The following is a 24,419-nucleotide window of genomic DNA, read 5'->3' as shown; positions in this document are numbered from 1 at the left end:
GATAAGAGTATTAGTACAGTTAAAGTATTACGCAGTATTTTAAATTCATGAACTGCACCGGCCAGTGTCTAGTTTAAGAAAACTGTCAACTTTCTTGGGCCGTCTGCAAAGTGCTAGTTGTATTTTTTCCGCGGTCCGTACAAAATACATATTAGTAAAGCCTGACCACACTAACTCTGCACGGCATTTGTACCCAATGACAAAGAAGGGTAATGTTATCATTGCCTAATATAAAATTTCTATGAAAATCTAATACCTTTAAACGATCAATTCTTGTTTATATATATGTGTATTACGAAATCTCAGAAACGGCTCCAACGATTTCAATGAAATTTGCTACATGAGGACTTTCGGGGGCGATAAATAGACCTAGCTAGGTCTTATCTCTGGGAAAACGCGCTTTTATGAGTTTTATATGTTTTCCGAGCAAAGCTCGATTTCCCGGATATTATAATGCTTATACACGAACATTTGTTCTGCTCAAAGTTAGCTACACAAACTGCAAAGTTAGCTTAGAAAGGATGATAACCGTTTTAATAAATACATTAAAGTTGACAATAACATATCACCTTTATTATTATAAAACCGTACAGAAGATTGTACTGTTTATTTTAATCGTGGCGCTAGTCTTTGCACCTTTCTAATATACTTTTTTCTCCGTCGCTCGTCTCCACAAACTTATTGCCCTCGGGTACAGCGTTATGTCACAGTCTAAAAAGTAACAGTGTACCGACGCCTTAGATATTTACGTAAATGCCGACACCGCACAAGAACACAGTAGGGTTGTCAGACCAGTCCACTTCCAACGACAGCTGCACTACTGTTCATTTTATTATGGGAATTGACAATAACACCGACGCGTTCAGTAGTGCAGCTGCGGTCAGAAATGGAATGTTACCATTACACAACTGCCCAAGATTTACATTTGACTTTCTATAAGACACGCTAGCTCTGCGCCACAGTGTGTGATTTTGCCTTAGTTCCGGACGTCATTAATTTATTTAATATTATGAAGTGTTTGGTTGTAAGTAAGCCGAGAAAGAAACTCCCGTTGCAATATTTCACTTAGTTTCTTAATTATATTTTTTTTTCTGAGAGGTCAACGACCTTCATAAAAAATGTTTCAATTGAAATCTCCTAAAATAATCCAACTACCGCTTAAAATGAAATACATAATGTTTATCAGTTTAAAACGTATTATAGTGGTGAAAGTTTCAGGACCCTGATGGCAAAGGATAACGGTATATTAATAAATTTTGAAATTTAAAGAAAGTGTTAATTAATAATTAACTACAAAAGGGTCGCATTTTTTTTTACTCGTAAAATTAACTTTATAAATGTACCTTTCAACTTTGAAAATTCTGTTAAATTATCTTGCAGGAACTCGGAGATATTGCGTTTCTAAGTTTTTTTCCGATTTCTATGGAAATAGGGTTGTCACAAAATTTATGTAAAATTGATTCCATTCGATTTGTACTGAAAGTTGAATTCAATTGTTTATCTTGATCTATATTATGATGTCATCTGTTCTTGTTAAAGTTATGTTATCCGTTTCACTGTTTAGTGCATTATAATGAATATTATCAGACGTTACTTTCAGGAGGCGAAGTACTTTGTTCGGTATAGGCAAACGTTTTTGTTGTTTATTTCGTAAGCTGATGGAAGACAAGTAGGGGTCGGACGATTCTAAGGCTCTGTGGAATAAGTCTAAAATAGTCGTCATACGATTTAATTTTCTGGTATGGTGCTCCCTGTCATAACGCCAGTATTTATTTCTTGACTCGCCAGCTTGTTCAGACAACATACCTATCGGCAGCGTACTAGCCTCTATAATGCTTCGACCATGTATCAATATCTTATGTAACGAAACTGACATGTTAAACCACTCATATTTTTTCACGTATTTCTTTGCAAGTGAGCTACAAAATTCTTCAAATTTCTCTGTATCAATATGTAACCCACTCGATAGAGCTACCAATATTGTATGCAAGTCTTCTACAAGCCACATCTCTAGACCTAAGATTTCAGCAAACGTTTTTCGGTGTTCATCCGATAATGCTGTGCGTGCAGTATTACCATCATTTGTCGTCCCTGCATTAGGGCGAACAACATCAACTAACAGTGACATTTTTGCTCTAATTTCCGCCTGTATTGACTTTTTTCGTTCTTCGACTATCTTCGCTTCCGGAGTGTTTTTGTTTACTCGCCACTTCATAACCGCTGGATCATTTTTATAGCCTAAATGCAGTAAAAATTCAAAAATCCTGATCCAGGCGTGTAGTGGGCTTAATCCATGTCTTAAAGCTTCATGATTTATTTTCTTTTCACGAACAAGCCTAAGATTATTAAACTCAGTCGATGTAGCACTGCAGCACGCGCAACGAAGTTGTGAAGTTGTTCCCGTTATTATATTGTACACCTTACCATCAATGATGGTTAAGTGTAGCAAAGGATCTGCGATCAATGTATGACTGGAAAGAGTTTCAGCATAAATCGGAACTAAAGTTTTAATTTCATCCTCAACGCGTTGTTTTTCGCTCGTTACCAGTCCTTTAGTCTCTTTCCTGTACTGTATTTTTAGTGGGCGGCAAAAACGAAAGGATTGTGGACAGGGGTTAGTCCACAGGACAAAGCCGTCTTGTGTTTTTAGTTGCAATGGTATGTATGTAGTTGCGAATAAGCAATTTTCATTATCATCGTCTTCGGCATCTATGAACTTTTGTTTATAAAAAGACTGGCCTGTACTGCCGTCAAACCCCCAGGAACCTTCAAGTGTACAATAAAGATCATTTTTTTGCTTTTGCCTGCAGTATTCTGATATTTGTTCATCGCAGACTTCTACAATCCTTCGGAATGTGTGTATCAACAGACTTTGTAACGAAACACTTGCTTCTCTTTCAGTAACGGTTATTTCCTCTTCCGGGTAACATTTCTTCTTAGCTATTTGTACCTTATAATACGGAGGATAAGCTGGGAATCCTCTTTCTTTCAAATCTTTCTGCTGTGTAGTGTAATCATATACAGTCAGTTTTCTATCAATTATGTATGACAGAGCTTCGTCAGAGGTATAGGGTTTAGGCGCCGACATGGATTTTAAGGTCGTTGCAATTTTTTTAGGACGTGTAGGACTTTTCAAACATTCATTTACTACAAATTCTAATTCCCGAGCTGAACTTTTGTCAAGATTCTTGCCGGTTTCATCTTTAACAATACGTGACATAACTTTAATAATTTTGGCATGAGGTTCTTCTTGAAGCGATTCCTGGAGAGTTCTGCATGCACGACGTTTTTGGCGGTCACTTAAATCTTCAAAAGAATGGGTAGAACAGCTAGGACTATCAAAAGAAGTTCCAGGTTTTGGATCTACTGATAGTTCATGTTTTTGTAGTTTTAAAGTATCTTGTAGGGAAAAGCTACAAGTTTCTGTGTCTAATGAAGTTGATGGATTATCTGAAGTTAATATATGTGGTGTTTCCGGTTCTATAACGTTAGGTTGTGATAAAGGACTTTCTTGGATGTTCAATTTTGGTACTTCGATTTCGAAAATGGTCGATAGCCAGGTTTTGTTTTTATTGCAAAATCGGTTAAAGTTTCTTTTACTATTCTTGTATAAGGTTTCACATTTGTCTAAAAACTTAGTAATCCTGTTTTTAAATTCTTTGTTTTCCGTGTCAATAATGCTCGGAATTCCATTCGGATATAAAGCTTTTAATACAGTAAGGCATCGTTCGTCACTATCAAGATTCAATGGTCTCGTCTTAACACCATATGAATGTGCCTTATCTTGTAGAATTCTGTAAATATCTAGTTTCGTGAGCGATTTCTTTTGATCCTCATTCATGCTTTGGTAGGCGGTTGTTGGAATTGCCACTCGCTGACCAGCATGAGGGTTGGCGCCCTCATGCCCCCCTAGCATTAAGTCCTCTGGTCGGGGCCCAGAAGGACATCCCTCAGCAGGACGGGTCACTGCCTGCTGAGGCAAAGCAGTGCCATGGGTCTTTAACGGCTCCATGACACCTCACCCCCGCTTCTCCAGATATTATGTATAGGAATTGGGTTTCGACTAGTGTCTAACGAGGGCGGACCCCTTCCCAATCCCACATAATATCTTTCATCGAAGATTGTTAATGAAAACTATTGATGATGTGATGATGAAAGAGAGAGGAGCACTGTCGCTCTACCATTTTTCCTGAAAAAGAAAATATTTTGTTGTAGCAGACTAGAGATGTGACAACCCTAACCTAAAATTTGAAAAAATTGTATCTCCTTATTCCTGCCTTAGTTGCGTTTGATATTTTTTATGGTAATAGTTATCATCTTGCTTAACATATACGCAGTGAAAAAAAATGCGACCGTGAAGGGAATAGCCGAAAAAATAATAATTGACATATCAAAGAAATTAATTAATTGACGACTACTTGAGAGTATATCTTTATGTTTATATGCGTATAATGGTGCTATTAAGTCATGTCTAGCATACCAGGAAGCATTTATTGATTAATCTGCTTCGACAGAGCATAAAATGCGTTTCTATGGTTTTTCAGGACTTTTTTCGATTTTTTAAATATCTCAAAAACTATGGTACTTAAAGCCATTGGAGTTTTAACACAAGCTTTTGTTGGTTATTATCTATCCAAAAAGCGCAAAAAAAGGGATGGCCGCAACTAAGGCAAAATCACACACGCGGCAGTATCGTGTTCGCATTTTTATCACTTGTCATGTCATGCGTCAAATTCGCACTTACATACTTGTTAGAACGTGACAGGCATGATGACAGGTGATAAAAGACCGACCATCTTAGCCCTACTATAAGTAGTACACCGAGCTACTAACAATAGTCAAGTATGCAGCTCGGGTACGCGCAGTGTTTACATTTTCGCCAAAATTATGGTCACATCCTTGCTCCCAAGTATGATGTCAGGAGTTCTGAACAAAAACTAGCGACATCTAGTCATCAGCACGGATATAATGGTCGTTTTTGTCTACGTGACAGCGTGATAAAACGGTATCCGTCTCTTTCTATCCCGCAGAGTTAAAAAGTGACAGTTGTTTTATCACGTGGATAAATGTGGATAAAGCGATCCATAATAGGCTTGCAGAACCCATAATATTTCAATGGACCATCTCGTCCTAATGGCCATCTAATCCAGAATTACCCTAACGAAATGCAATAAAATCTGAATCAATTATTAATTTACATGGGTATTCAAAGCCGAATCGAATTCGCATATGCAATTTCATTGTCTACGATGTGACATACACTTGAATTGTAATAATTAGGATTCAATTCGTCACACCGACGCAGTGTTATGTGACACTCAGTATATAAGCTGCGATTTATCGCAGACATATCAATTGCCAAGTGAATACAGGTTAGCCGTCTGCCTTTCAGGTGAGTATCTCATTTTAATACATGTTTTAAAACTATACAATATTTTATACAAGTCTTATCGCTTGCCTCTTTGTACGTATCGCCTTAGCGGCACAGTCTCCATTCACGTATTGTGTGGTTTAAGTGTAAGGCCTGAGTGGACGCTCGAAGCGGAGCGTTCGGCGGGGCATGCAGCGTGGCGTCGGGCTCACAAGTGATTTGAGTAGCGTGCACTAAAGCCGCTCCTATACGTTTGCATTTGTTTAACACGCCGCACGACCCGTCTCGTTGCACGCTAAACTCGAGCGTCCACTCAGGCCTTACACTAAGAGGAATTTTCTCCCGCGGACGCTTCGGCTGTGGAATGGGGAGCTCATTCCACAGCCGGAGCGTCCGCGGGAGGAGAGGCGACGTTTTCCCGAGGGTCTGCTGTATGGTATTTTGTATATATATGTTTACCTGCAGGTTTTTAAAGGTTCAGGACAGGCTACGGTGACTGCTTACCATCAGGTGGGCCGTATCTTGTTTGCCACTGACGTGGTATAAAAAATAAAAAAGAGGGTATGATGGGCATCTTCTTTTTCTTCTGTTAAGGGGCTTTATAAGGCTCCAAAGCCTATGTATCACTGCGACCATTCCTGATCTATTGTGATCGCCACTACTGTTATCTCTCGATCTAAACCTGCAACTTCAAACAGCTGCAGGATCCTTTTGGTCTCGAGAGACTTTACCTCCTCCGGGCGCAATATGTGTCCGCCCAGGATTAGGTCACGAGTACGCATTATAGGCAAGGGCAATCTGCGAGGATGCGCAAAGGCGTCTGAATGATGGGCATACATTTTATGTAATATTTGATCGTTAGGGAATTTTCTTTTTTTAGATAACAATGTCTCGAGGCGTGTTCGTCGTAGCTGCGGTACTGGTGGCCGCTGTGGCCAGTGTACAGGTGCGTATAGTCAGACCGTAAAAAGTCAGCAGCGATTTTGATAGCCCACGCAGTACAAGTGTCATTTCAAACGTCAAACTTCTATGAAATTATGACGTATATATGACACTTACACTGCGGGGGCTATCAAATCCGCTGCAGACTTTGTTTGGTGCAACTATAGCAATATGTTTTCCTATGCTGAACTATTGAATTGCTGTAGATTTACAGTTGAATACAAGTACCTGGGGCCCATTTCTCAAAAGCTTGTAACTTGTAATACAAGTGGAAGTCCCTTTCTAACATATGCTGTCAAAAAGTGACATCCGCCTGTATTACAAGTTACAAGCTTTTGAGAAACGGACCCCTGCTATAGTTGCACAATTAATACGAATTTTGGCTACGCCTAGGGCTTTCCTATAGCTACTAAACTGACCAACATTTTATTGCAGTGTATGGACTGGGACCCGTAAGTATAGAGATTTATAGAGATGCACCGGATATCCGGTTACTATCCGATATCCGGCCTATCCGGCCATTAATTTACTAACCGGCCGGATACCGGGTAGTGACCTACTATCCGGCCGGATACCGAATAGTGACCTACTATCCGCCCGGATACCGGATAGTAACATTCCTTGATTTCGGAGTAAACAAATTGGATTTAAGATACAGACACGGTCATAATCGTACTAGTTTATTATTTTAAAACAATTTAATAATTCAATTGACTTGCACGCGCACTCATTAGGAACCTAGAAATGAGTCCGCGTGAACGTTCACTAGGAAACAGGTCAAACCTGCAGAATGCGCACCTGAAAAACCGAAATGTACCTAGGTATAGTTCCGCTGGCCGAATATCCGGTGGCCGGATACCGGTCAAACAACTATCCGTTGCAACTCTAGTTATTTACATAATCTGTCAATATAAGCTGAAAGGACTAAGGAAACATAATAAAGCGGCCCCCAGATTATCCTCCTGTGGGGCCCCTTAAGAGTCCTTCTACGATACGTAAACTTACTTTATAAAATTGGTGACGGATTAATTGTGGCAGTAATTTGGCGGCGAACGTCACTCATTTGACCAAGGAAATTGACAGACACAGAGCTGACATCAACGTCACCACATTAATGTGTCAACAGTATTGCGGCTGCAGTTGACATCCGAATGTCAACTTTAGGGTAACGTTCCATTTCTGACCGCAGCTGCACTACTAGTACGAACGCGTCGGTCGTGTTATTGTCAATTTACTGTCGTTGGAAATGGACTGTCACCTTTAATCTCCACTGACTTGGCATTGGCAGCTATAACGTGTGACAACATAACTATAAACTTTATTGCTCTCTTTGTCTTTGCCAAGTCGGTGCAAACTTATCGTAGATCTACCTACGCATATTTAATTACCTTATGTGGCTAAAAAGTTAAAAAAAATATCTCTAGTTTGCAAAACAATTATAACTCTCACGATTTTTACATATCGTGACTACTTTGAAAAAAAACTCGTATCTTGTTCTGTCAATAAAAATAAAAATGTGGTGACTATGTATGGTATGCATACAGAGTTACTGCGTTTTAACTTTGAGTAGCAGTGCGATTTTTTCAAAGTAGTGACGATATTATTAAATTACTCTCCGAGACCACGGAGACAGCACCGCACCGTCCTCGAAATATCAAAGGTATGCAAATCTTAAAACATAATTACGCGATTAAGTCCCGTTGTACATTTGTACAGTCGCCATCAGATATATCGGAGCGGCTAAGGCGCTCACAAATATCTGAACACGCCTGTATTGTCAGGGCGTTAGAGGGCGTGTTCAGCTATTGTGAATACCTTGGCCGCTCCGATATATCTGATGGCGACTGTACAATTTAATAATCCCTGCTTTTGTTTTGTGTTAAAATTATTACTATTTCATATTTATCCACCGGAACCCCTAGTGTAAATTTCATTCCATAGCGTAACGAGCGTTCGTGTTCGCTTTAATGTCTATTTTTGTATGGGATTTTGAACAGCGCGTCACGCGGGACTATTTAGAAACTCAAAATTCCATACAAAATGATACTTAAGGGCTCCTCTACACGATGGGCAAACGCCGGCCACTTCCAAGGGGCGCAGCCATGCGGTAGAATGAGATAGCAATATCACTTGCTCCCTCTAACGCATAAATGCGTCCCTTGGAGTGGCCGGCGTTGGCCCACATCGTGTAGAGGAGCCATAACACATTCATTGCCACTAAGTGCTATAGGTACGGGCACAGATAAAGCATCCTCCAGACTGAGCATAGTCGCGCTAGCCCCTCTGCCACGCATACGGTAATTTTACTCCATGTTCGAGTCGAAAATGTCTTTGTGTGGCGTCCGTGTCTTTGAACGGACCAATCACGGCACGGGGCTTCGCTCACCTCGTCCCGCGCACCTCCGCATTTTTGGCATCATCGGTTGCATGAAATAATTGCTCTAAACTCGGTGTAGAGGATTCCTAGTCTATGGCTACGGGTTACGCTCGTAGTGCGTTGCCACGGTTTCGCCATATGTATCGCGTAGTCGCTAAGAACAGTGTACCCGACAGTCGGGTTCTTGGCCCTGAATGTGTTAACGCAAAGGCGTACGTCACGTCACGCTATCGAATAAAACTCACAACTCAGTCACAGAATAAATAATAGTACTATGTACAGAAGAGTCACTCTCTAACAAAACGCGTCTGTTAAGGGGCCCACTGATTAACAGTCCGCCGGACGGTATCGGCCTGTCAGTTGTTCGAAACTGTCAAAATTTTGTTCTAACTGACAGGCCGATACCGTCCGGCGGACTGTTAATCAGTGGGCGCATTAAGGATCAGCTTATGGCTAGCCACCAAAATTGGTGTCGAACGGATGTACTTGTAGCTACCTGTTGCAAAGGGACGAAATCGCGGATTGAGCCACGCCTGACTCAGTTTGTTCTCTTTACAGACCAAATCATCCCTACCATCACCGTCGGACATATGACCTAGTGAATTCGGACCAGGATGCACAGCCGTCTGCCAACAATAGAAACAATAGACGTGCGTGGTTAGTGCCCCCCCCCCTTTCTTAGGGGTTTCGTAGCCAACTAGAAACCCTTATAGTTTCGCCATGTCTGTCCGAGGCTTTGCTCCGTGATTGTTAGTGCTAAAAAGCTGCATTTGGCATGGATACACAAATCACGCATTGCGACAGAACGGTATAAATAAAAACTATGTAACAAAAAAAATTTTTAGGGGCTTGCTTTGTCCCAATAGTGTGGGGTTTTGTTGGATAGGTCTCAAAACGAATAATTTACTAGGTCATAGCCCCCGTTTGACCTATTTACGAAACCCTACACTGAGCATGGCCCGACGTGCTCTTGGCCGATTATTTAGAAAGGAATGGAAAGATTTGCAAGGTTCCGTAACTCAATGGGTTAGAGCAAACGCACGGATTGCGGAGGTTGCGGGTTCAAGTCCTACCAGAAGCGTCCATTTCTCCTTTAATATAAAATTTAAATAATAAATATGGTTGTTTTTATCCACAGGGTACATTGGAGCACAAGAGCCGCCTTTGCTGATGATGATGATGACTCTGATTCTGCCTATTTGTAAGTACATAGTTGCCAATATATGTACCGTGCAATATATGAATGTGCCGTGCATGTTGGAACCTCCAGGCCTGAGCCGGTCCGATGGCAAAAGACCTGACGGGCTGACACTTATTCCATGGGAGAAGGGTAAGTGTCTACTTTGGGATGCCACATGTGTCAGCACGTTTGCCGCCTCGCACATAGGCCGGACGGTCCGGGCGGCAGGAGCGGCGGCTGAGTTAGCGGCGCTTCGGAAGCGCGATAAGTACTCGGCCCTGCTGACAAAATATCTTTTTGTCCCTTTGGCAGTGGAGACGTCCGGGTGTTGGTGTGCCGAGGCCAAAATTTTTTTGAGCGAATTGGGGCAACGTTTGAGGGAGGGAGGTCATGACCCTCGTTCCGGGTCATTCCTGATGCAGAGGCTGTCTATCGCGGTCCAGCGTGGCAACGCGGCGAGCGTGATGGGCACCTTTGCATCTGGAAGGGCGCGGGACGGGTTGTTTGATTGAGTTCTCGGTTGTGGCTTTATTTAGCTTAGTTTTAATTTAGTTTAATTTAGAGTTAATTTATTAATTTAATAATTGATCGAGTGTGTTTAGGTATAAGTTTTAATTTGTAATACTAAGTATTTTTTTTCTAGATTATGCAATAAAAAATAATAATTGTGCAATTAAAAAAAATATATACCGGGTGTGGCCTGTAACATGAGCAAATAATTAAAACATAGATTGTACTCCTCACACGGTGACACTTTTGTTCAACAACTTTTAAAAATTATGAAGTATTTAGACTCCCTATTTTTCATACAAAATAAATATTATCTTCAATGGACGCCATCGCCTCGCCATATCATTGTGATTGACGTTGCTTGTCACGCCTTAAACATAGCAAAATTCGCAATACATTACGTCTTAGAATAAACTTTAAAGTGTATTAAAAATCAAACCACTAGTTATTTTTAAAAGTCGCTGAACAAATGTTGATCAGTATGAGGAGTCCAGCCTACGGTTTAATTTTTTGCTCATGTTACAGGCCACACCCGGTATATGTACGGTCACAGAATAACTAATAGTACTATCGTACAGAAAGGACACTTCCTACAAAACCGAAGATTGACAGTGATTCAGGGTTGAATCATGATATCCCTTTCTAACTTACATACACCATCCCTTTCGTCTATTTTGGGTTGTCAAAGTCAATCTGTAAACAGGTAAACATTTTTAGGGTTCCGTACCTCAAAAGGAAAAAACGGAACCCTTTATACATATGATCACTCGTCTGTCTATCTGTCCGACCATTCCGATCCCTTTATCTCCAAAACTACAGAGTCTAAAACTTCGAAAAAAAAAATACACAAAATAGTTTTTTACCTGTAGACGACGGGAAAACTTATTAGAAATGTGCAATCAAGCGTGAGTCGGACTTAATTACTTAGTTTTTGATTAGACCCCTACAGGTTTTTTAAAGACATATCATTCTCGTTCCACATAAAAAAAATACATTGTTAATAATTGGGAAATGTACGGAATCCTTGGAACGCGAGTCCGACTCGCACTTGACCGGTTTTCCACGTGGGAGGTGGGGATATTAGGTACGTTTCATAAGACTTCGTGTATGAACTTTAGATTACCTTACTCGTATATCGATTGTAGTTTAGTTACCTTGTTTCGACGGATGGTTTTTAAAGCTACATTTTCTTAATTAACATATTTAATCAAAAACAACGTAAGGTAATAAACCCGTAAAACAAATTAGGTTAGGTACTATGCCTAGAAGGCTAGCCGTATTTCAACGCTGAATGGCATGACGATGAATAAATAACGCTCGCTATTCAATAGTAAATTATTATTTATTATGCTTTATTAAATGTAATACAGTTTTATGGTATTTTGTGGAATTTTTCTAATAGCACTACAATGTTTATATTCTAGATACTGTTTTACTGAGTGTTCCTGGATATCGGAATTAATTTGTTGATGTTAATATTTGCATAATTGGTTCACAGAAGAGGTAAAAGGGAAGTAGATCCTCGGTCCATTGGATACCTACTTTTAAGAGCCGAGTAAGTTTCAATATAAATTATAACATAAAGCTTAACTTAAGCCGATTAGTAAAGTGGCATGGTCTATAAAGTTTCTATCGATAAAAACGTTGTACCTACGTTACCAGCATTGGACTTGAAATGTCACCTGATGTGCGGATATGATGGTCGTTTGTCTACGTGACAGCGTGATAAAACGGTGTCCGTCACTTTCAAGCCAGCGGAGTTAAAAAGTGACAGTTATTTTATAATGTGGATAAAGCGATTCATAATTACACCCGTTGGTTGCTTAAGTTTATTCCCAATTCGAATTCTACGTCTAAGTCTATGCTAACTCGACTTTGACGTGCCAAAGTGTGGAAGTCATACTTTCAGTAATTTTACGTTTTACTGTGTCACTTCCAAACTCTGTTTGGTCGATTTTAGCAGAACGTTTATTCAAATATTTTATTTCGACAGACATGAACGAAATGCGAATGGGGGAAGGAGTGGCAACACTGGCAACTAGAGGAGCCTAATTCGACACGGCAACGCCCCATGGAATTGAATCCGTTTGCTTTAAAATAAAACGTGCTTTCAAACCGTATTATTTTTATCTTTTTTTATTCTTGTTTTTATTCAACCTTTCATTTACGTGAGTGTTGGTCAAAAACGCGGCGTTCTAACTCAGTGTGCTCTATAGACTCTATAGAGCAAAAACTGGTCAAGTGCGAGTCGGACTCGCCTTTCAAGGGTTCCGTACATCACATAATTTTCAACATTTTTTTGTACGTGAAACGTCTTGAAAAATCCGAATGGGTCAATCAAAAACCAGATGTAACATGAAGTTTTCTGGCGTGGTAGCTTATATACATATTTACATCTCTGAAGATTAAATGCCGAACAATGGTACAAGTGTCCAAATGCGTAGAGCTGAAAACAGTGAAAACTCGAGCGTTGACGGGTCGCGCTTCCTACAACTTCCGAAAGTGTTTTAAAAGCGAAGGCCGAAGAGAGGTAATACCTACAGGATGGCCAAAAATAAAAGTGTATTTCCGTAGCCAGGGAGCTTTTGGGATTATAATGAGCAAGTTTTAGTATGGGACCAACCCCGAAATCGCGAAAAAAGTAGTATCCTCCCATAGAAAACGGACCAGCCTAAATGTATGAAACAGCCAAATTTTTCCTCGCGATTTCAGGGTTGCACGTTGGCAACGGGAATACACTTAGTTTATTTTTTACCCACCCTGTATACCTAGTGCTTTTTAAAACACGTAACAATAGTAACCTAATCAATCAGTACAGTCAGCAAAAGAAGTTGCTAAGCGGGTGAGTGGTTTAAAATGATCTGGACGCGACTTTATAGTTAAGACAATAAGAGCATGTCAAGGTAATTTTGAACACCTCGCCCGCTTAGCAACTTCTGCTGTTGACTGTACTGCAAGTACCATTGCGGCTATGTGCCAGTTACAGCCTAGTCGCATTTTTTGTCTTCAGTCCGAATCACGCTTGAAGCCAAAGGAACGCCACTTTGGGACGCTGCGGGCCTTCGGCCTTATGCAGATATCGGCCTATGGCCTTCGCAATAGCTGTCTACATCACGTTTCACTTAAACCATTGCGGCTGTGTCCCTAAAAAAACGTTAACCGCATTTATGTTCTTAAATCCGACTCACGCTTGACTCTAGATTTCTAATAGGTTTTCCTGTCATCTTTAGGTAAAGGACTATTTTGTGTATTTTTTTCAGAATTTTAGACCCAGTAGTTTCGGAGATAGAGGGGGGAATGGTCATTTTTTGTCTATTTTCTTGAATAACTTCTAAAATTTTTATCCTAAATTTATAACAAAAATATATTTGAGATTCTCAAAATGAGCTCTTTCGTTTGATATGTAACACGATATAGTTTACAAAACTTTGTTTTTTAATTTTATCGTTTACCCCCCAAAAGTAGCCCCTATGTTTAAAATTCATTTGTTGACGTTACATATCCGTCTTTGGGTCACAGACTTACATATGTGTACCAAAATTCAACTTAATTGGTCCGGTAGTTTCGGAGCAAATTGGCTGTGACAGACGGACAGACGGACAGACAGACGCACGAGTGATCCTATAAGGGTTCCGTTTTTTCCTTTTGAGGTACGGAACCCTAAAAATAACATTTTCCGTGACACATGACGTCAGCGTTACGTTACGCGTTACGCGTTATGCGTTACGCGTTACGCTGTATCGAGTTTATCATTTTTTCCCCACCTCAAAAAGTGCTCAGCGCCGCAAAAGAAGCTTTCACTCCAAAAAAAATCTTTTTATACTAGTTTTCTTAGCACTAGAAAAAGAGTAAACATTCTTGAAGTATCGTTCAATCCTACTGCGATTTGTATGCGAACTGCACGCCGACTGCACGCCAACTGCGTCGTCGGCGTACAGTTCCCATACAAGTTGCAGTCGGGCTGCAGTCCTTCTGTACCGGCCGTTATATGAGGGTTTTCTTACAACTTTCCGATGCGTACGCATCTTCATGCTAACGAGCGATCACTCATACATAAAATTCGATGCTGATAGATGTGATTCCACCCTAATAAACTAAGAATATTCTTTATATATATAATCTGTATTTTTAGGTATTTAAATAAAAGTAAACAAAATCTACCCTCTAATGGCTTCTTATGCCAGTTGAGGGTAGATGAAAACATTACACGATCAAATAATGTAGGTTAAAGTCTGGTCGTTCAATGACTGATCCAGGCGGTTTTGCAATTGGTCGGTTAACCAATAAATGTTAGATTACCCGAAAATTTACAAATTGTTTGTTTTTATTTAAATATCTAAAGATACGGGGGTTAGTAAATTAATGTAGAAAGTGATTCAACATGTAAAAAGTATTTACAATAGGTACCTGTACCTACCTACTTTTATTTTTATTGTGAATTGTTGTAACCAAATAGGAAAAAATTTTTCATTAAAAAAATATTATAATTCATCATGTTAGTTGTTAGTATCACATTTATACCATTATACATTTCCAAGTGTCCTTAACATTAAGAAATAAGAAAATGAGTTTCTTATAATCTGCAACAACAAAGCGATATTATTATTATTATTACTTATATAACGAGAAACGATAACTTGACAATTTTACGATATTTAAAGTAACCAACTACGAATTTTTTACGGACAACAAGATTTAACTTGGCAAATCGCGTTTTCACTATAAAAGGGGTTTTACATAACAATATAGGTACATAATATTATATAGGTACTTAAATCATAACTCACACTAGACCGGGCCGTGCCCGGGCCGAGGCGTCCGACATGTCATTTTCTATGACGGCTGATCGGTGATCACTTTGTGCTTTCCATACAAAACGAAGCGCCCGAAGGCCCCGGCCCGGTCTAGCGTGAGTCACGCTTTACAAAGTGTGTGAATACCATTTACCTGAGACATAGTAAGCACGCCCACAGGCACCAGACCACCTGCCTTTAGGCTACTGGGCTGCTGCACGTTAACAAGGAAGAGTAACACGGTCTTCCTGTTCCTCTCGTCCATCACCTCCCATGGCAACGCGTAAACTTCGTCTGAGAGGGTGTTACTCTGGAATATTACATGCTCACGTAATACGGCTGTAATTTATTTTAGATCTGGGTTCCATTACACCCTATGCTATAATAAGCACATTACGTTACTACGTCGACAATTTAAATGGCCATAAATAGTATGTACTGTAAAACGCTGTACGATACACGTGCGAATAGGTAATTCGGAAATCGTGTCGATGTAAAACACTCCCTTCGGTCGTGTTTTTATTTATCACCACATTGTTCCCGCAGGAGTAATAGATTGAGAAAAAAATAGGTATAACTCCCTAGCTTTTTAGGGTTCCGTACCCAAAGGGTAAAACGGGACCCTATTACTAAGACTTCGCTGTCCGTCCGTCCGTCCGTCTGTCACCAGGCTGTATCTCACGAACCGTGATAGCTAGATAGTTGAAATTTTCACAGATGATGTATTTCTGTTGCCGCTATAACAACAAATACTAAAAACAGAATAAAATAAAGATTTAAATGGGGCTCCCATACAACAAACGTGATTTTTGACCAAAGTTAAGCAACTTCGGGAGTGGTCAGTACTTGGATGGGTGACCATTTTTTTTCCTTTTTTTTTTGTTTTTTTTTTGCATTATGGCACGGAACCCTTCGTGCGCGAGTCCGACTCGCACTTGCCCGGTTTTTAAATTATATCACTAATTCATACGAACTAACAAGCTATAAATGAATTTAACTTTTAAAATACTGACGTCTATAATTATTAGAAGCTTTTATTTACTTTCACCTGTCCCGTTGTCTGTCTGTTTGTAATCAAATCTTGCAAGTTAAATTATCGAGTAACCTGAAATTTTGCATGCATGTATAAATCTGATGATAATGCAATATTATGGTACCATCGAGCTGATCTAATGATGGAGACAGGAGGTGGCCATAGGAACTCTGTGATGAAACAACGCAACCTAATTGTGTTAGGGGCTATCGGGGGGCACGCACGGCAGTGCCCCCGCCAAGTCGAGCGCGAAGCAAGCACTGCCGTACCATCCTTTACTGGAACCATTTCGCCGCATTTTCAGGCCCCTATTTGAGAACCTCTGGATAAGACCAGAACGCAGAAATTTTGGTCATCCAGTAAGCTATAATCACATACTTAAAATCCAAAATTTCAAGTCTGTAGGTCATTTAGTTCCGAAGTTAAGCGAAAGCAAAGTTTCGCATTTATGAAAGTCACTCATGATCATCAGAATAGAACTAGTACTTCCCATAAACTCAGAGAGCTGAAATTTAGTACAGAGTTAGGGTTTAATGGCCACATAAAGGGAAAACCTAAAAATATTGCAATATCAGTCACGTTTTAAAGATCTAAGAACTGCATAAGTAAGTTTGTAATCCCATATAAATATATGATATTACAAAGTTACTGTTGCAGTTCCTACAAATAGTAGGTAAAGTAAAGTAAAGGTACACTACGATGTACGATGTGAGTATGAATGAAGATATGTTTAGTTATGATATGTGTATACATAGTATGGGTATGAGTACCCGAAAAGAAGGACTGCCTACAAAAAGGGATGAGATCCCATCAAAAACATTACATGTAAAAAGGTGCAAGTCTCGCAACGCTTTCACTACAAAAAGAAGTGAAATCCCACCAAAAACATTCTGTAAAAAACTAGCCAAGTCTCGATGGAGCTGCTTGTTTATCTCTAAAAAGTAATGAAATCTAGACAAAGTCGTGCCAAGTCTAAGGTTCCTTACTGCGATTTCTTTATTATTATAGTTAATGTTGTGTGACTTGGCCGTTGAAGGGTACACAAGGGTACAAAACCAGGTGCTCCATGACACCATTGCACCAATCTGCCATTGCACCAAAAAGAAGGGTTTGTTTCAGGCTCGCCCATACATAAGTATTATTAAAATACGCAGCTTTATCAAGCCTACAATTGACTGGTTATTGAATCAACGTCTTCCAAGTGGCAATTTTCCATCGTCAATGGGTAGCGGTTCTGGCGACAGATTGGTGCAATGGTGTCATGGAGCACCTGGTTTTGTACCCTTGTGTACCCTTCAACGGCCAAGTCACACAACATTAACTATAATAACAAAGAAATCGCAGTAAGGAACCTTAGACTTGGCACGACTTTGTCTAGATTTCATTACTTTTTAGAGATAAACAAGCAGCTCCATCGAGACTTGGCTAGTTTTTTACAGAATGTTTTTGGTGGGATTAGAATTGTCTCGATGAGTATTAGTTGTCTGTCGTAAGAAAAGTACAGTCAGCGATGCGAAAAGCTTGTACCAAAAATGAAATTTTTGCCAAAAACTTATTTAATATTTATGTTTTATAATTTCATTAATTTATTAGCAATATTCAATCATGGCTGAATGCCGAATAGGTACAGACCCACCCGAAAACAGATAATGGCGTTGCAATGTCCGAAATTCTTCGTGCATAGCGTCCTTACTTTAACAGTAAGGGCCCCCCCACATCTGGCGTCTTTCGAGCGTCGGCGTCTGTCGGCGTCGGTCCAGCGCTATGGAAAATGACGTCGCTGCGCAGTTGCGTCGACGCTGCGTCGACGTTGCGTCGACGTCGGCCATAGAATTGTAGACGCCGACGCTCGAAAGACGCCAGATGTGGGGGCCCTAAGTGTACAAACAGCAACACTCCTAACTGTACATCGGTGGACCTTATTACAAAAGGCATAAGGTCCACCGATGTACAGTTACGCCGTGGGCGATGGTACTCACTAGGTTCCTGAGCCTCACCTTGGAGTTGATCAGTTCAAAAATCACCGACATCTGTATCAGCTGAGTATACAATATGAATATCAAGGGGCCGTATCGTGTTAGCGCCTCGGCAGTCTGTTAACATAAGAAATACAGCTTGGCAAAAAAGAGTAGATATTAAAAAGTGGCAACACTGTAGTGTCGTCCCTTTCAAACCAATTTGTACAAGAAAACGGGACGACACCACTTTTTAATTTCTACTCTTTTTGCCAAGCTGTAGGCACCATACCAGCTGGTAGAAGCCTTAATATTGCTAATTAAAATTAAATAGGACTAATGAAGACACGTCACAAACGAAAATTATATGTTGTCTACAATAGGTATACAAAAGTACTCGCCATCGGAGAAATTGCTAGAAGCGAAATGCATCCAGAAATCACATGGAACAATAGACATAGACACAGGGTGATATCAAACGTATTTGACGTATCGTTCAAGAATCTGAAAAAAATACGTCAATCTATCAGTACAGTACCGTAGTCTTGTAGCCGAGTATTGTGAACAGATTTATTTTTTATTTATTTATTTTAAACTTTATTGCACATCATAAAAAAGGACAAAAAGCGGACTTAATGCCTTGTGGAAGAAATCGGAATCAGTCAGACTTTAGTGAGATCAGTAAATAGTCTGTTCTAGATCCTGATACCTCATTAGATTCGTCATGATGCCTGGAAAAATGTATTCGAAGCGTGTATTAGCACACAAAGAATATCAAAAGTTATAAACAAAAAAAGGGGGGGAAAAGTAGTTATTTTTTATTTCCCCAATATCTCAAAAAGTATCAATAATTAAGAAACTAAACTTAATATTATAAAAGATGAGGATATTTCCAATAAAAAACTCTATACATGCAGAACTGTATCTCCATTGTACTTTTTATTCAACGCTGAACACAGCCCTCCGCGCCTCATTTTCGGGAAACGCGCGTGGTGTGAAAAAGCGATTACGTAACATTAAATATAATTTTAAAGGTATTTAAATATTCATTGAAGATTTAAAAAAAATATGGTGTGTTAAAAACATGTCAACAAATGTGCTACTTGTCGAAATTTATCTTAAAGTTATTTTTTCAACAAGTTAGGCAATTATTAAACAAAATTTTCTCGAACTTCCTTCTTTATTGAAATTGAAAAAAAAAATGTATAAATAACTATAGTAAAATTTTGTCACCTTCTAGAGCTCTTCTACTATACATGCTTAATAAGATCACGTTATAAAAGTTTTAATAAAGTTATGTATACATCATATAATTTTTATAACACATCTAGGGAGATGTTTTTCGCATATAGGTAAAAGAACTTACTCCTTGATTAACTGGTCGTGCTGTATTAAATTCTTCAAAATTTTAAATGCTTCTTCATTATATTCTCGCTCAGAAGATTCTTCAGATTTATCAGGACAACTTAATGGAGTCGGAAAATTTCTCATTTTAGCCACCAGTATGTTAAAATGGCCCAATATGTGAAAGACAATGATATAAATCAATAGATCTAAGCCACAGAACGAAACGCCACAAATGTATGAAATGTAAGCGTTTAAAAAAGAGACCATGGTGTAACCAATCGCATCCTCGTATTGGTCTATGATGAAATAATAATTAACAGAGTGAACGAAGGTCACATTTGGAGGTCTGTGGGCACGGTCTGTGAACAAGCCTGCTTGAACGTTTACATATATTGGGACTGCGTTGAACATCACTTGCCCAAAGAGGCACTGCAATAATATAAATAAGGTTGCAATCCTGCACATTTTGTCGACTTTACGATACTCCTGAAATAGTGTAAATGTTTTAAATTATTAAAAAAACATATATAATAAAATAAATACGAAAATGTTTGTGTATGTGTTTGAATTTTATTGTGTGTGCGTATTTACTTACCTTAGCTGCCAATTCAGATTCATGCTTATGTTCCAGTAAATGAAATTTTGAAACGAAGTTTTTAATAAGTGAACAAAATTTCCCTTGAAGTATTAGTGTCATTCTTGTCTGAAATTGTATCAAATAAATCAATTTTATTACCAGTAAGAAGATAAATAAATTAAAATAATAAAATTTACCTCTCAATTAATAGTATTTTATGCAACCGTTGTTTAAGAGAGGTCAAAAAAGGCAAGTGGCGTGAGTAACAATTTTGAGGCGAAGCCGAATATTGTTAATAAAGACGCCACGAGTATTTTTTGACTGAGTTAAACAACGTTGTATGCAATACTTTTTCTACGACCAAGCACTTACTTTGAAATAAAATTGTAAATTTAACAAATATTTTTAAATTAAGAAGTAGCAAAAATGGAGGGTACGGGCGGGAAAAGAATGAATGAATGAGTAAAATTAAAAAAAAATGTCTATGGTTCACTTATTTGTCAGAGATGACATTTAAAATAAGGTTGGCAACACTGTTTCATTCAATATTTTTTAAGTGGTCATTACACGAAGTATCGTAAAATCGTCAAAAAGATACTGCGTGTATGCACAAATTCTTAGGGTTTTAAAGGTGTATGCACGACCCTTTAAATGACAAATAAAAGTACGGGAGTAGAAAAACAATATTACCTACTCGTAATTACAAATGCGTTTATTTCATTACTTTTTACATCGGTTCTTAGGTATAATATAAGGGTTAGGTAGGTAATTAGTCCATCTTAGGTATAAGGAGTAGCAAGTAGGTAAGTATTTATCTAAACATTGTGCAAGAAATGGTGTAAGTAATCCCAATTAATAATTATTAATTAATTAAATAATTATTCATTAATTATTTATATAATTATTCGTTAATTATTAATTAATTAAATTATTATTCATTAATTATTAATTAATTAAATTATTATTAATCATTAGTAATTGTGTAAGTATTCCCATTATGACGCTCATTGTTCCAATTTTAGGGAAAAAAGTAATTTTAAACGACAAATATTAGGTGATTCCAAATCACTTCTAAATGTCAGGGTGATTCTAAAATAAGTGATTTTTATTAAAAAAATGTATTCATCATAACTAAAATAACACATAGGGGCAGTTTGGCACCATTCGTACACGGGGAACCTACGTACAGTCACTACTACAGCGTACTAGGACAACCGTATCTGTGCGGCTTTGTGTGTGTGAGTAGGTGCCGGTAGCGACCTGTATCACACGAAGTTAGCCGTCAGTGCGGCCACCGCGAGCGACACGAGAGGACGTTATGTGTTTTCACGCACCCAAAGTAATTTATTTATCGATGTTCTCGGATGTTCCGTGCTTAAGTGAAGTGTCAAATTCCATAAGTTTATTATCCAACGGTAAGTAATTACTATCATATTCATAATAAAGTACACATTTTGCGTATTTATCTGCATGCTTTCTGTATAGGTAAAAATATTTTATTTTTGACCTTCGGGGAAGGTTCGTACGCCTACATCTGGGGCACGTTCATACGCGTAATTAGTACTTAGGGTAGGTACCCACACAATAATTATATAAAAATATTTGTACTAGATTACTAGATGCTTAATGCATCAAATAACTGAAGGTTCCTAAGATTGATCTCTTGTTGACTGATTATAATTACATTAAAAATGATAAATAATTAGTATAGTTTACACTGTGTTGTGTTTTTTCTCTACATGGTTTTTTACCTAGAAGAGGTATTTGTTTTTATTGATAGAAGATTTTGTCACTTAGTTAATTACAATATTAATGTTAAAACGGCAATTAAAATATTTTTGATATTTATTTCGCACTGTCTGAATGTTCCCCGACCTATGTACGAACCTGCCCCTTTTGAGGGGTAGATTCGGGCATTTGACAACTTCTACTAAAATTGAATTTGCTCTTTTGTTGTAAAATTTACTCACTTCTAATTTTTTTAATAAGTAGCGAAAGGTATCTGCTATGTCATAATGGCCGAAGGAATAGTCTCCCTTTAAAACCAACATTTTTAAAAATCTTAATCTAAAAAGTGTACGAATGGTGCCAAACTGCCCCTAATCTAAACATAAAATTGTAATTAAAAACTATACTTAAATATTAATATAAACTAAATATGTATGAAATTAATTACCTACTGAAGCCCGCCCCGGGAATATGAAATATTTAAAACATTACACAAATTAAAAAACTTAAAAAAAAAATTGGCAAACATAAAAAACCGCCTGTTCTTTGCAAATACATATATAAATAACCGTAAAATTTAATATAAGCTATACTCACAATCATCACGAAGGATATACAAATTGACAAATAATCTTGTCCCAAATCAATAAAGTCAAGAGTCGTCATTCTGACTCTGATTAAACACAACGCTGAAATCTCTGCATACACAAGTATTGTCAACATTAACTTATGATATATGTACAGGATGCGCGTACGCATGGTTTTGGGTCCGAATTGTTCGTTCGGCCAATGACCGGCCGTGTCGAGATATAGACGGATCGCACGCATGTAGTCTAAGTCTAATGATCGCTCCCTGAAACTAACTCATAAACTGTTAACATTTTTGTTTTTGGTATTAACTAAAGTGTCCCGTATTTAACAAATTTTTGAAAGCTACCCGATAGGGCTTTGTAGTTGTGGAATAATCCTGAATATCGAATATATCGATTTAACTTAAATTATTTTTTCCGTAATCTACCAAAAATAAAAAATACACAACTTTCTATGTATTTAAGTATTTGTATATTATATATATCGTTGTCTGAGTACCCATAACACAAGCCTTCTTGAGCTTACTTTGGGACTTAGTCAATCTGTGTAAGAATGTCCTATAATATTTATTTATGTCCTATTAGGTAGCTGAATTCAAAATGCCATGGAAACGGACCACCCAAAGTATTAAAATGTTTTTAACATTTTTTACCATAATTTACTAAACATCCGGAAATATGTTTTTTTTTTATTTCCAACACAAGATGTGCCTATATCAACTTTCAGACCTAGCATCAAGATTTGCGGATGCCTCATACAAAACTTCATCCCATAGTTCGGGGTAAAAGTGTCAAGTTTTAGAATATTTGGAACGAATTTTCTTATTACTTTCCCGTCACGACCCTTTCTTCACTTCCTTCCAACGGGTTATCCGCAGATGGTCTAGAACGCAAAATGACTAGTGTGTTGTTTCGCTTAAATCGCAATTAATTCTAAATCGCAAACGGTCTAGAACGCAAAGTGCCCACTTTTTATATCACCACATTTTGCATAGGTAGGTTAGGTTCGTTAGGTATCTTCAAATGGCCGAAGGCCAAATAGCATAGAATAGGAGCCCCGCGGAAGCGGAGCTCCGTCGACATCGCTATAAAGTTAAGATAAAACAGAAAAAATAATTCGGGCAGTTTGCGTTCTAGACCGTTTGCGATGTAGACTAATTGCGATTTAGGCAAAACAACACACTAGTCATTTTGCGTTCTAGACCATCTGCGGATAACCCCTTCCAACCGAGTGTTACAGTACACTCACGCATTTTATTTGTTGTCACGTGCCCCCAGGATCCCCAGGATGTGCAACATGATTTCAATATTTTTCATATATTACGTACTTATCCTAATATCGAGTTCCTCGTTACGTTTAAGAGACTAAAATGGCGTACCGTCCGTTCCCGCATCAAAACTGCGATTTTACTTCTGATATTATAAAAAAAAAGTTGTTAATAAGCTCACCTGATTTGTGTTGTCATTTTAGGGAGACGCGCAGAACATTCTTCTATAAAAGTCTAGTTAAATGTGACCATTAAATGAACGCTTAACTTTATTTCTGAATTAATAAAGACACGTAAACAATAAAGACTGTAAATGTGCATACAAAAGAATTTCCGTTAGGTATTCAGTGTTGCCGCGGACCAAAGACAAAAAAGACAATGTTATATCAGTAGATCATGGTATTGTATTGGATATAAATTAAGTATACTATACATATAAGGCAGAAGTATTAGTGCTCGACTCTGCACAGTATTCGAAATGGGCACTTTATGTCAAAGTGACAAGGATTAAATTTGAATACAGAGAAATCTTCGCCGTTCAAATTTAACCTATAATACTTTGACATAAAGTGCCCTTGGATGTCGAATACTAGTGCAGAGTCGAGCACTAGTACTTCTACCTTACTGTTTACATAGTTACCGTATTCTCGCAAAATAAAATCCGTGTGGAACGCAGGGTTTCTAATTCTAATGCCAGACACGGTTTGTTATGCGTACTTAGTACTTATCGTGGGCAAAATAAGATACG

At 38.4% G+C, this 24,419-nt stretch overlaps 1 protein-coding gene and 1 long non-coding RNA gene across 4 annotated transcripts; one reads left to right on the top strand and one right to left on the bottom strand.

The window, feature by feature from the left end:
- The first annotated feature begins 6,205 nt into the window (after positions 1–6,205).
- LOC134679491 (uncharacterized) lies at positions 6,206–9,331 on the top strand. Its single transcript, XR_010100334.1, has 3 exons — positions 6,206–6,317; positions 6,749–6,765; positions 9,249–9,331. It is a non-coding gene; the product is annotated as an uncharacterized LOC134679491 (long non-coding RNA).
- Positions 9,332–14,869: 5,538 nt separating this feature from the next.
- On the bottom strand, positions 14,870–23,915 carry LOC134679479 (putative odorant receptor 92a). Of its 3 annotated transcripts, none has more exons than XM_063538410.1 (8): positions 23,853–23,915; positions 22,411–22,666; positions 20,104–20,211; positions 19,528–19,994; positions 18,563–18,665; positions 18,204–18,299; positions 15,328–15,483; positions 14,870–14,960 (listed from the first exon to the last, which is right to left on the bottom strand). In XM_063538410.1, the coding sequence occupies exons 1-8, from the start codon at positions 23,867–23,869 to the stop codon at positions 14,904–14,906; spliced, it is 1,260 nt and encodes a 419-aa protein (XP_063394480.1). In that variant the 5' UTR covers positions 23,870–23,915; the 3' UTR covers positions 14,870–14,903. The 3 variants fall into 3 exon arrangements, with proteins under 3 accessions (XP_063394480.1, XP_063394479.1, XP_063394481.1); XM_063538409.1 differs by having other exon boundaries at positions 22,411–22,672; positions 23,853–23,898; XM_063538411.1 differs by having other exon boundaries at positions 22,411–22,511; positions 23,853–23,896.
- Between the last annotated feature and the right edge of the window lie 504 nt (positions 23,916–24,419).

The sequence above is a fragment of the Cydia fagiglandana genome, chromosome Z (assembly GCF_963556715.1).
Source record: "Cydia fagiglandana chromosome Z, ilCydFagi1.1, whole genome shotgun sequence".
NCBI classification, from domain to species: domain Eukaryota; kingdom Metazoa; phylum Arthropoda; class Insecta; order Lepidoptera; family Tortricidae; genus Cydia; species Cydia fagiglandana.
The sequence above is the reverse complement of the archived record's forward strand: the minus strand, read 5'-3'. Positions and strand labels throughout refer to the sequence as shown.

What these genes read in the sequence shown, in the direction of transcription:
- LOC134679479 (XM_063538409.1), bottom strand. An exon ending in GTATATCCTTCGTGATGATT is followed by an intron (nt 20,212 to 22,410) that starts GTGAGTATAGCT and finishes ATACAATTTCAG; the next exon opens with ACAAGAATGACACTAATACT. An exon ending in CACGACCAGTTAATCAAGGA is followed by an intron (nt 18,666 to 19,527) that starts GTAAGTTCTTTT and finishes TATTTTTTTCAG; the next exon opens with ATTCTTGAACGATACGTCAA.